Genomic DNA, 13,622 nt, shown 5'->3' on the forward strand with positions numbered 1-13,622 from the left:
TCCATGTCTCAAGATCCAAATAAATTTCTTCTGCTCAAGATCCAGCGGTCCAGCCCAGTTTTGTGGTTCTACTGCAGAACAACATTCACCCTAAATGTAAGAACACTGTGACAAAAGTGTATTGCACCGGAGAAGTATTGGTAGTTGGAAATACATTTGGCAAATTAATATTATGAAAGTTATGCAGAGGAACTCGTGAATAGGAGGAAAAATTGTGGGAGAATGCGAAGAAATTCTTGAACGGGTAGAGCTTGTCAGTGCAGACATTTATAGTATGGAAGAATGAACCATGAATTAATAATTGTCAATTTTTTTGTGTCATATTAAATTAGATTAGATACATTGATAGTATTTCCCACTGCTGATATGGTACTCAGCTCTAATGTGATGTTATTTTGTTCCAAACAGGAATTTGTTGATCTTTATACAGAGCACATTCTCAACAAATCAGTAGAAAAGCAGTTTAAAGCGTTTCGAAGAGGTTTCCATATGGTAACCAATGAGTCACCACTCAAGTATTTATTCCGAGCAGAAGAGATTGAGCTACTAGTCTGTGGAAGTCCGGTAAATTAGTATTAAAAACCTATGTACTAAACTTTATAATTGAAGACCATGAACTTTTATATTATTAAAGTTGATAAAGAAAGATCTCTCAAATTTAGAACCTAGATTTTCAAGCACTAGAAGATACCACAGAATATGATGGTGGATATTCCAAGAATTCTCGTATTGTAAGGTATGGTATTAAGTTTACTTCAATTTCTAAGTTGGCACTAATGTCTAAAATCAACATTGTAGGTGATTTATTTTAGCATTGAGCTATACGTTTAATTTTGGTTCTCCCAATTTTCTTCATATCCTAGGTTCTATTGACATTGATTTTAGCATGTGTGCTGCCATATAGCCTAGCATTTGTAAAATATGTCTCTTTCAATTCAATTTTGGCTTATCCTTTGTTTAGCTGCATTGGTTAAGATTGAGTATTTTGTCCCATTGTTCACCAAATAGCCATGGAATAATATCATGGTTCTATAAACATTAACTTTCACCAGCTTCAATCACTTTTATGCGAAGTGAGATTACAGCAAGTGCAATGTTTTCCACAGTTTTGCATTGATTTCATTAATACATGACAAAATCCTATCCGTCTCTTCTTACTTCGTGATTTTTCCTTCATAGCATTAGAAGTGAGGTATTTACTGATTATTCCACTTGCCCATCCCTTAGTAGTTAAGCAGTCATGCCAGGGTGCAGGAGGATGTAGGGCATGTTCAGATATGGGCTGATAAACTGTTAATCAAATACCTTTTCTGGCAAAGAGGAATCTGTATAAATTATGCTAAAGAACAAACACTGAAGCCTCAATATAAATGTCCCAAGAGTCATATTGATGAAAAAGTGTTACTTCAAGAGCACTTTCAAGCCTGGATGCTCAGTGGTAAGTGTTTCCCCATATTTATTCACCATCTACAAGATTCAAAGTCATGGTGTGATTTGAATGCTATCTGCTTGTCTGCTCAAATATGTTCCGAATAGTCAACTCAATTATTCAGCACAAAGAAGCCAGGGTGTTTGACACTATCTACCAACTTAAATCTTCACATTTTTCATTGGCACGCAGTGGCATCATTGTCTGCTACCTGCAAGAGGTGTAGCAGCAATGGAAAGGTTTCTTTGGCAGCAACTCACAAATGTACAACTTCTACTGTCCAGGCAGTCGAGGACACCAATGTCATGGAAGCTCCACCATCTCCAAGATTATTTGCGAAGCCATCTTCATTGCAAGTATTGCAATCCTGATCACAATCCTGTACCTTCCTATCCAGTGGCAATTTTGAGTGAGCTGTCACGGTGTGGGTAGTATCATCAAGGGCAATTGGGAATGGAGAATAAGTATTGACCTTTACAATGAAGCCCATATCCCCAGTATAATTGAAGAGTATTAATTTAAACTAGTATGATTTTTAGAATCATGTCCTCAAAGAAAAGGTTGTTATAACAGTATTTTAATCTATGTATGACATTAACAAACTAGAGTAAATGTGATTTTGATATGCTCTAGGGCTTTGGAATTCACACTTGGAAAACTGTTCTACATTATTTTTAGCAAAAAACTTATTTTGTTTTCTGTTTGAAAAGAATAACTGATCACTGATTCTATTATGATGTGGCAGTTGGTTTGAAATTTTATTGTGCCTTTTTATCTACATCTCATGTTGCTGAGGTAATTGATTAGGATTTTGTGTATTTAGAAATTAAGCATTAAAGGTCTCATCTGAATAATACAATACAATATCTTTTATTGTTATTGTACAAGTACAACGATTGAGAATGTCACTTCCATATCGATGCTATCAAATATATAAATAATTCATGGCGAAAATGAAAACTAAAAAGGGGGGGGAAGAAAAAAAAGGGGGAACAAGGTAAAGTGCAAAAAAGGTTCATGCAGGGGTCAGTTGTGCAAGATGACCCTGGGGGCAGAGACAGATCATGGCGGGCTCTCAGCAGGACCAATTCGGAGCAGCTATAGCTCTCGGGATAAAGCTGTTTCTTAGTCTGGAGGTGCGGGCAGAGAAGGCTTTGTAGAAGTCTTGAACAGAAGAACTGTTGTGCAATTAAAAAAAATGTTTCCCCCTCCCTATGGATTTACTATAATATTAAGGAAGCACTTGTGGAGAAATTTTAATTGGATTCTTCACTAAATTATACATTTGATAGGATTTGACAAAGAACCAGAAACAATGGAAGGGAGAACTTTACACAATAAATAGTTGGAATTTGGAATTCACTCAGAGTAGATGCTATTCTTATGCTTTCAAATGAGAATTGGTTAATACTGGAAGGGGTCAAAAAATCCTAGGCATGCGAGGCAAGTGAAGCTAATTGGGTAACGTGTCAAAAATATACATTTGTTCAGATCAATAGAAGCACCTGCACCACATATCTTGCTCTGTGCTCACGATATGTAAATGGAAAACTAGTTTCCACGTTACAATGGTTTAGAGTAGAAGACTCGAGTCTAAGGAGAGTCTTCTATAGGAGAGTCTACTATTTAGGAGTGTCTATTTTAACAGCAAGAAAGGCAGCATGTGTTTTATAACTAGTCCCTCTTTTTGAGCATTTCTTACCAAATGGTTGTTCACCAAATGAGAGCAATGTAATTTTAGTTTTGAAGACCCACAATTGCCGTCTCCAACTTCCAGGTGGTTTTTTTAAATTTCCAAGTGGAGTTGGTCGAGTCAAGTGTTGCAATTCATAATATCTTTATATTTACTGTGTGAAGAAGTCTAAACATAAATTTGTCACTTTAATATGGCTAACTTGCATGTAATACCTGGGGAGGGGGTTGTTGTCAAGTAGTTACACTAATATGACGTATAAAGGTCTTGTACAGTGCCCTCCATAATGTTTGGGACAAAGACCCACCATTTATTTATTTGCCTTTATACTCCACAATTTGAGATTTGTAATAGAAAAAAATCACGTGCTTAAAGTGCACATTGTCAGATTATATTAAAGGGTATTTTATACATTTTGGTTTTACCGCATAGAAATTACAGCTGTGTTTATACATAGTTCCCCCATTTTAGGACTTCACAGGTGTTTGTAATTGCTCAGGTGTGTTTAAATGCCGCCTTAATGCAGGTATAAGAGAGCTCTCAGCACCTAGTCTTTCCTCCAGTCTTTCCATCACCTTTGGAAACTGTTATTGGTGTTTATCAGCATGAGGCCCAAAGTTGTGCCAATGACTCAAAGAAGCCATTAAGAGACTGAGAAACAAGAGTAAAACTGTTAGAGACATCAGTCAAAGCTAAGGCTTACCAAAATCAAATGTTTGGAACATCATGCAGTAGAAAGTGAGCACTGGTGAGCTTGCTAATCACAAAGGGACTGGCAGGCCAAGGAAGACCTCCACAGCTGATGACAGAAGAATTCTCTCTATAATAAAGAAAAATCCCCAAACACCTGTCCGACAGATCAGAAACACTCTTCAGGAGTCAGGTGTGGATTTGTCAATGACCACTGTCCGCAGAAGACTTCATGAACAGAAATACAGAGGCTACACTGCAAGATGCAAACCACTGGTTAGCCGCAAAAATAGGATGGCCCAGTTACAATTTGCCAAGAGGTACTTAAAAGAGCACCCACAGTTCTGGAAAAAAGGTCCTGTGGACAGATGAGATGAAGATTAACTTATATCAGAATGATGGCAAGAGCAATGTGTGGAGGAGAGAAGGAACTGCCCAAGATCCAAAGCATACCACCTCATCTGTGAAACACAGTGGTGCGGGTGTTGTGGCCTGGGAATGTATGGCTGCTGAAGGTACTGGCTCACTTATCTTCATTGATGATACAACTGCTGATGGTAGTAGCATAATGAATTCTGAAGTGTATAGACACATCCTATCTGCTCAAATTTGAACAAATGCCTCAAAACTCATTGGCTGGTGGTTCATTCTACAGCAAGACAATGATCCCAAACATACTGCTAAAGCAACAAAGGAGTTTTTCGAAGCTATAAAATGGTCAATTCTTGAGTGGCCAAGTCAATCACCCGATCTGAACCCAATTGGGCATGCCTTTTATATGCTGAAGAGGACTAGCCCCCAAAATAAGCACAAGCTAAAAATGGCTGCAATACAGCCTGGCAGAGCATCACCAGAGAGTTCACCCAGCAACTGGTGATGTCCATGAATCGCAGACTTCAAGCAGTCATTGCATGCAAAGGATATGCAACAAAATACTAAACATAACTACTTTCATTTATATGACATTGCTGTGCCCCAAACATTATGGTGCCCTGAAATGGGGGGACTATGTATAAACCCTGCTGCAATTTCTACATGGTGAAACCAAAATATGTAAAAATACCCTTAAATTAAAATCTGACAATGTGCATTTTAACCACATGTGACTTTTTTTTCTATTACAAATGTCAAATTGTGGAGTACAAGCAAATTGTGGAGCAAATAAATAAATGATGGGTCTTTGTCCCAAACATTATGGCAGGCACCGTACATGTGGTGAATCTGTTTAAAAGGCATTAAATAAATTACTTTCTGTATGAAATGAAGCATTGTGTGTTACCAAGCAGTGAACTTAGGTGTTCTAATCAGTGAATTTTAATTAATTTTCAGGGATTTCTGGGATATAGTCCAGGCATTTTCGGATGAGCAAAAACGACTCTTTCTGCAGTTTACAACAGGCACAGATCGAGCACCGGTTGGTGGCCTTGGAAAACTTAAGATGATCATAGCTAAGAACGGACCAGATTCTGAGAGGTAATGGTCTGCTATAAAGCCGTCATGAGTGTCATTTGCAAACTTACTAATCGTACCTTATATGATCTCATCCAAATCCATTGATGTGGATGACAAACACCAATGAGCCCAGCACTGAACCCTGAGGCACACCAATAATCACAGGCCTCCAGCCTGTAAAACACCTTTCGATCATCACCCGTTGCTTCCTTTCATGAGACCAATATTCTATCCAGTTGACTCGTCTCTCGTTGGATCCTATGCGATGTAACCTTCCAGAGCAGCCTACCATGCGGGACCTTGTCAAATGCCTTGCTGATTTCTGTCACTGCAATGAAAATGTTTTTCTACTTGTAAATCTTGAGTCCCACAGCAAGTTTGCACTTAATTATTAAAGCAGGTTGATCATTCTCATCTGTAGCTAACATGGAATTTTAAAGTAATATCTACCTGACCCAGTTGTATAACAACATATGGTCTCCATAGGGAGTTTTTGCCTCTCATTAATATTTTGAAAGTTCTTTATATTGGTGCTGAATAAATGCAAAAACCAGGTAGTAGATCGAGAATGCTGGTCACTACCTCAAATGTTTATTCCTCTTCATCCTCAAATTAACTGCAAAAAAATTAAAAAGGTACGACTATATGATTCTTTATTATGAAAATTGTTTTCTTTAATACTAAAATTAATGTCTCAATTTTCCCTTCCAGGTTACCGACATCTCACACATGTTTTAATGTCCTCCTACTCCCTGAGTATTACAACAAGGAAAAGCTCAGTGAGAGACTACTAAAGGCCATTACCTATGCCAAAGGGTTTGGCATGCTGTAAAAGATATGAATGTAAAGCGTGTGATAAAAAGTAATATAATGGGTGTCAGTGTCCCTGTGTTTTTTTTAAAGGTCACACAATAGCAACAATAGTCACCCACGACTCTACCTCCTCTCCTGGGGGCGCTAGGCTAGGACAGCAGTTGTCACAAGAGACACTGGGATGGAACAGCAGGTTTCAGCTACTTCTACAACTTTTATTTTGCTGGCATGACTTCCATATAATTTGCTTGTATGTATAGTAAACTTTTTCTGTATTTATTTTGATGTTTATCGGGGGTGGGTGTGACTCAACCATATGCTTGTTCCATTACTAAATTGAGCTTTATAAATTTATGACAGGAAAACAAATTCTCCCAAATAACGTTCCTTGGATTATCAATGTGATTTTTTTTTTTTAAATGTGCTTTTGTTTCTTTTGCGGCACTCTGTTTTGGGTGCACTTCTCCGCTTCCCATAACCTCATTGTTGCTTTTGAGCTTAAGATTTTGAGTGGTTTTGTGCAAGCACTGCTGTTCCAGTCCCAGAGAGAGTTTTAACTTTACATCTAATAAAGATGGAAAAAAAAAACCTGGAATGTTAATTGCATTCATAAGATCCTGCTTTAGTTACAGCACAAAAATCCTTGGAAGATTTTAGGGAAAAAAATCTTTAAAATCTTCACTGTTCATTCTTGCAAGTCTGGAAATACATTTTCTTTTTAACTTTTCAACTCTTGCAGAATATGGAATGCTGGTCCTTGGGATTTACTGTCATTTTAAATCCATTGTTTGAGATTTTCGGTAATACTCTCACATGATATGCAGAAGTTACTGGCTTTATTGGGGAAAAATTAGGTGGGAATGTATGCAAAAGTGCCCTTGCAAGATATCTGAGTCAAAGCTTCCTCTTTTGACTCGCAACAAATCCAAAATTTACTATGCTTTTAAAAAAAACGTTACTTTTTTTTCCTCATTTGCTGTACCTAATCAATTTATTCAGCAAGAACAACATTTGTGTTTAATCCTATAGGCCTTTCATTTCTAATGGAGCAAAGGCTAATTACTTATGAAGTAACATGATATTCAGATTGTGGATGGTGATAAGGAAAAAAGATCAGCACTATTGCTCAACTTTTTACTCTGACAAATGAACAAAAGATGTTAACATGAATGATACTAAATAAAACAATACAACAATTTCTTTTGTTTACTGCTGTGATAGGTAATCCTTAAATGGTGTTCACAATATTTTTTTGCAACTCTAGGTAAAACATGAATTTGTGTATTGCTTGACTTAATCCATTTTTAAGCATCACTACCCTGTAGTTTTAATTTAAGTTAATATTGTCCAGTTTGAATTTTAAAATGATAGTCCTGAAAGGCATGGATCATATTGTTTTTGTATACATCTTCCATAATTTGTCCAGTTATCTATTGATTTGGGCAGGTTAATGTTTCAATTTGCTTTAAAATGCTCTTTACCAAATATTGTAGTGTAATATTAAATGAAGAACAACGGCCATGAAGAAATTTCCTGGAATTAAAGGATTTTGTCAAAGAGGCCACCTAAAATCGGGGTGAATGATGCCTTATTCACCCACAATAAATGTTTGTAGAATGTGATATTTTATCCCCATTTAAATAACTAACAAACTAATGACTGCAGAAGCATTCTGTTTGGGACTTCTGAATTTTTAGCTGCTTAAACTCATGGTCTGTTTGGTTCCCAACTCTTGACACCTGACTTGGTAATGAGTGGCTGTGCAAATGGCACATCAAAATAATTGCATAAATTGGATAAATCAGATATGATAGTGGGAGGAGATGAATCTTAAATGGCAGGCTTGCAGTCCCTATTATTTTAATGAACTATATTTTGTTTATTGCTTTACATATGTAATTTAGTTGGGTACCAAAGTATTAAAAAACATGTAAGTGGCCGTCTGTTAATTTTCCTTCCAAATTATTTAGTTTAGTATGTTAATTCAGTTATGTGAAAGTTTTTTTCATGACTGCTTTGCACACGGGTATCTATGAGAAAATTAAAAATGGAACTGTTTATTCACTGACTTACTTCAAGGTTCAGTGCTGCTGCGTGTATTAAATATGGGTTACAGTTTGGCATAATTTTCAGATGATTATTTTGAGCCGTGAAATTAATACAGCACTGAAATAGGCCTTCTGGCCCAATTCATCCATGCTGACCAACATGTCTAGCTAATGATAGTCCAATTTATTCCTTGTTTGACCCATGTAGCTCAAAATCTTTCTTACCCTGGTACCTGTCCAAATGTCTTTTCGATGTTATTATACCTGCCTCAACCACCTCTGCTAGCAGCTTGTTCCATTTATGCACCACCCTTTGTAAAGAAGGTGCACCCTCATGTCCCTATTAAATTTTTCCCCTCTCACCTTAAAGCTAGGCCATCTAATTTTCATTCTGTTCCCTGGGAAAAGGACTGTGCATCCATCTTATCCATGCACTTCATTATTTTGTGCACCTCTAAGGTCATCCCTTGGTCTCTGTTCCAAAGAATAAAGTCCAAACCAGCCCAACAACATCCTACCTGATGTGTACCTAACTCCATTCTCAAAATCTGTACAGACCAATTGGTGGGATTTTCTGCAGATATCTTTAACCTCTCACTACTATAGTCTTGGGTCTCCGCCTGCTTTGAAAGGATAACTATAATATTGATGCCCAGGAAGAGCAAGTTTAGTTTAGTTTTTTAGTTAGTTTAGAGATACAGCACAGAAACAGGCCTTTTGGCTCACCGCGTCCATGATCTGCAAGTCCCTGCACATTAACACTTTCCTACAGACTAGGGACGATTTACAATTTTACCAAACCTATTTACCTGTACGTCTTTGGAGTGTGGGAGGAAACCGAAGATCTCGGAGAAAACCCACACAGGTCACGGGGAGAACATACAAACTCCATACAGACAGCACCCATAGTCTGGATCGAACCTGGTTCTCCGGTGCTGCAAGTGCTGTAAGCCATGACTACTGCATTGTGATGAAGTGCTTCAAGAGGTTGGTTATGAATCAAATTAACTGCATCAGTAATGACCTGAAACTACTTCAATTTGCCTACGGCCACAACACATTAGGAATAGATGTGAACTCGCTGGCTCTTCACGCTGCACTGAATGAATTGATAACAGGAACACACTCCAGGCAGTTGTTCATTGACCACAGCACCATCGTTCTTTCCAAATCCATCATCAAACTCCAGGAACTGGGTCTCTTGGCCTCACTCTGCAAATAGATCCTCCACTTCCACATCAGCCGACCTCAATATAGATTTGCTGCAACAACAACTTGTTGACCAGTTCTGTGCTCATTACCCGTGCCCTACTCTATACTTGTGACTGAAGTTAAACACAGTTCTTTAGATTTAGAGATACAGCGTGGAAACAGGCCCTTCGGCCCACCGGGTCCGCGCCGCCCAGCGATCCCCGCACATTAACACCAGCCTACACACCCTAGGGACAATTTTTACATTTGCCCAGCCAATTAACCTACATACCTGTACGTCTTTGGAGTGTGGGAGGAAACCGACGCAGGTCACGGGGAGAACGTACAGACGGCGCCCGTAGTCAGGATCGAACCTGAGTCTCCGGCGCTGCATTCGCTGTAAGGCAGCAACTCTACCGCTGCGCCACCGTGACACCATATTAAAATTTGCCCACAATACCTCTGTTGCACAAATAATTGGTTCTAATGGGTCAAAGAACAAGAGGGAGTTGAATCATCCCCTCTTGTTCTCAACAATAACAAGAAGATTGTTGACCAGGAAGGGAATGCTGAAAGACCATGTGCCACCTTCATTGGTGGGATGACAGTACAGTCAACAGTCAATTACTGATTGAGAATGATCAGCCATGATCACATTGAATGGTGGTGCTGGCTCAAATGGCCTACTCCTGCACCTATTGTCTATTGTCAACAGCTTCAAGTTCTTGGGCATATATATCTCTGATCTGCCCTGGGCCTAATACATTGATTCAATCACAGTGCAACCTCACCAATGCCCATACTTCCTCAGTAGTTTGTGGAAATTCAGTAAGTTGCCAAATACTCTATTGAACTTTTGCAGGTGTGTGATGGAGAGCATAATCACCAGTTGCATTGTGGCCTGGTTCAGTAACTTGAATGCTCAATAATGGAGGAGGCTGCAGAAAGTGGTAGACATCACTCAGTCCATCATGGATACGGACCTCCACACCATCGAATAGATCTAGAAGGAAAAGTACCTCACAAAGGCAGCTAATATCAGAGTAGCACACCACGCTGGACATCCTCTCTTCTTGCTGAGAACAGTTACCTTCAGGTTCAAGAACAGCTTCTTCCCATGAACAGTTAGTATCCAGCCTCTGCAGACTTTGAACGAATGTGGCTCCTCTGTGTACCACTTACTATGAAAGTCTTGCTTTTCTTTGACTTGCCAGAATGCAGTGCCTCGCACTTGTCTGGCCAGAATGGGGTACTGATTTTGGATGATCAGCCATGATCATATTGAATGGCGGTGTTGGCTCGAAGGGCCGAATGGCCTACTCCTGCACCTATTTTCTATGTTTCAATGCTTACACACCCACTAATTCCTGATAACCTTTGCCATCTGCGATAATAGATTTTAGTGTCACAACTGTGATGTATACATGCAACAATATGGTAAAGCTGCTATGTGATGTATTCATGCAACAATATGGTAAAGCTGCCCTGCGCATTGCGAAAATACACAGAGAGTTAAAATGGCGATCTTGTGTCCAGACGTGTCCTGTTTTGGTCTCCCACTTAATGCGTGCTTTTGAGAATGATACTGAGTAGAACTTATCATTATTTGGCGACGAGGCTAAACTTGTTTTGAAGTTTCGCCTGGTGACTTGCTGTTGTGGCTACCATGGCTACTTTTGGCTCAATGGGGAATTTGATGTTGCACAGGGCGACTGGGTGCAGTACGCTGAGCGCATTGAACATTACTTCCTAGCCAACGACATTACAGATGCAGGAAAGAAGAGGGCCATCTTACTTTCCATGTGTGGAGGACCAACGTACAGACTCATCTCGAGTTTACTTGCTCCACAGAAACCTGGGCAAGTTGAATATTCTGAGATTGTGTCAACAGTCACGAATCACAAGGTCCCGAAACCGTCGGTCATCGTCCAGCGTTACAAATTCAACTCTCGTCATCGTCAACCGGGTGAGTCAGTCACTGATTATGTGGCCGAGTTACGTCACCTCGCTGAACATTGTGCTCATGGTTCGAATCTCAATGAAATGTTACGTGATCGTTTGGTGTGTGGGATTGATGATGACCGCATTCAGCGTCGATTATTGTCGGAAGCCACGCTGGATTTCAACAAGGCACTGGGTATCGCCACCGCCATGGAGACGGCAGACCGCAACACGGCTGATCTCCGTGACGGGAAACAAAAGCCAAGCGAAGCGATAAACAACATCGCGAAATCAAGGGGGCCTCACAGTGGTCAGCCCAAGCGGGGAACCGTGAGAGGATCTTCGTGTTACGCTGAGCCGAACGACTGTCCAGCAAAACAGGTGGATTGTTTCAACTGCGGGGGAAAAAGGGCATTTCTCGCGGGTGTGCAAGTCGAGTGGGAAAAGTGCTCAGAGTGGAAGGAAAAAACAGCAGAAAAGCAGTCAGCCGGAAAAACGGCAAAAAGCCACCAACTGACCGAGGAAGGTGATGTGTATGGTCTTTATCATACTAAAAGTGAGAAGAAGAAAGTTACTCCTTTCACTGTGGACATGTGTGTGGGGGGGAAAGACTATCCCCATACAAATCGACACCGGAGCTGGAGTTACGCTTATCAGTGAAGGGACGTGGAAGGACCAGTGGCGAAAAGGTGAAAGGTAACGCCTTCGTGATAGCACCGTGGTTCTCTGTACTTACACTGGAGAGAAAGTGTAATTGTTGGGAGAATGTTCGGTGCCCGTCTCTCACAACCAGCAAACAGCGACGCTCAAGCTGCTGGTAGCGAAGGGGGCGGGGCCAGGCCTACATGGCCGTGAGTGGTTGAGAGTTCTGCGACTCAACTGGCAGGAGGTGAACCAGGTCAACGTGAACGACCGCCTGCAGAGCCTCCTCTCCAAATACGGTGACCTCTTCAAAGTGGAACTCGAGATGCTCAAGGGCGTCAAAATCGACATCGACCCGGCCGTACCACCGAAATTCATCAAGGCTCGACCAGTGCCGCTGGCCCGTCGCGATCGCGTTGATTGTGAATTAGATCGCCTACAGGAAGAGAAAATCATAGAACCCGTTCAACACTCGAAATGGGTGGCACCGATTGTCTCCATTGACAAGGCAGACGGGAGCGTGAGAATCTGCGGAAACTACAGGTTAATGGTGAATACAGCAGCTCGATCTGATACGTATCCGATACCTCGGATTGATGAGTTGTTTACGAAGCTGGTGAAGGGCTTCAAACAAGAGGTTGCACATATGCTTGCACGGACGACTATTCGTAATCAACACTGACCACAAGCCGCTTCTTGGGTTGTTCAGTAACGACAAGGCTATTCTGCTAATGGCTTCACCGCGAGTGATTCGCTGGTCGCTAACACTGGCAGCGTACGATTACGACATTGCATCCAAACCTGGCTCAGCCAACGCAGACGCGCTTAGCCGACTCCCACGACGAGCGACGGTATCGCAAGCGCCAATACCAGGAGAAATCATCCTTCTGATGAGCGAGTTGGAGAAATCGCCCATCGCTCCATCGCGTGTTCGCACCATGACGCAGAGGGATCCGAGTCTGTCTCGTGTTCACGAATGATTTTAGAATGCGATGTTCTATGACATGATGTTTCTTAGGCAACTATCGTGTTATGACAGAACAGTTTTTACTTTATTTGCCTTGTCATACGTAAGTCATAGGAGCAGAATTAGGCCATTCGGCCCATCAAGTCTACTCCACCATTCAATCATGGCTGATTTATCTTTCCCTCTCAATCCTATTCTCCTGCCTTTGCCCCATAACCCTTGACACCCTTACTAATCAGGAATTTCTTTAGTCAGAGGCTGGTGAATCTGGAATTCTTTGCCACAGAGGGCTGTGGAGGCTAATGGATATTTTTTAATGCAGAGATAGATATATTCTTGATTAATGTATTAATTAATGTATTAATTAATTGATTCATTAATCAGAGGTTATGGGGAGAAGGCGGGGTTGATGGATGAAAGGCCTAATTCCTATCCTATCCCTTATGACTTAATCAAGAATCTGTCAATTTCCACCTTAAAAATATCCATTGACGGCCTCCACAGCAGTCTGTGACAATGAATTCCATAGATTCACAGCCCTCTGATTAAAGAAATTCCTCTTCCTCTCCTTTCTAAAAGTGGTCCTTTTATTCTGAGGCTGTGCCCTCTGGTCGGCGACTCTCCCAATAGTGGAATCATCAAACATTTTTATTTCGTCTTTGCGCAAAATAATACAAGGAACATGTTAATATCACCACACTATAAGCTTTATTTCATAAACACCAACTTTACAATACATATCAATGATATTACTTG

The 13,622-nt window shown here is 40.5% G+C and overlaps 1 protein-coding gene across 2 annotated transcripts in view; it reads left to right on the top strand.

Moving 5' to 3' along the window:
• ube3a (ubiquitin protein ligase E3A) overlaps window positions 1-8,181 on the top strand; it is a 55,553-nt gene extending 47,372 nt beyond the window's left edge. For both annotated transcript variants that reach the window (XM_078402118.1, XM_078402119.1), the window contains exons 8-11: window positions 409-564; window positions 663-736; window positions 5,142-5,285; window positions 5,976-8,181. In XM_078402118.1, the coding sequence (XP_078258244.1) occupies window positions 409-564; window positions 663-736; window positions 5,142-5,285; window positions 5,976-6,096 (495 nt within the window). In that variant the 3' untranslated portion in view covers window positions 6,097-8,181. The remainder of the gene's footprint in view (window positions 1-408; window positions 565-662; window positions 737-5,141; window positions 5,286-5,975) is intronic.
• The last annotated feature ends 5,441 nt before the right edge of the window (window positions 8,182-13,622 follow it).

Source organism: Rhinoraja longicauda, chromosome 7 (genome assembly GCF_053455715.1).
Source record: "Rhinoraja longicauda isolate Sanriku21f chromosome 7, sRhiLon1.1, whole genome shotgun sequence".
Classification (NCBI taxonomy): Eukaryota; Metazoa; Chordata; class Chondrichthyes; order Rajiformes; family Arhynchobatidae; genus Rhinoraja; species Rhinoraja longicauda.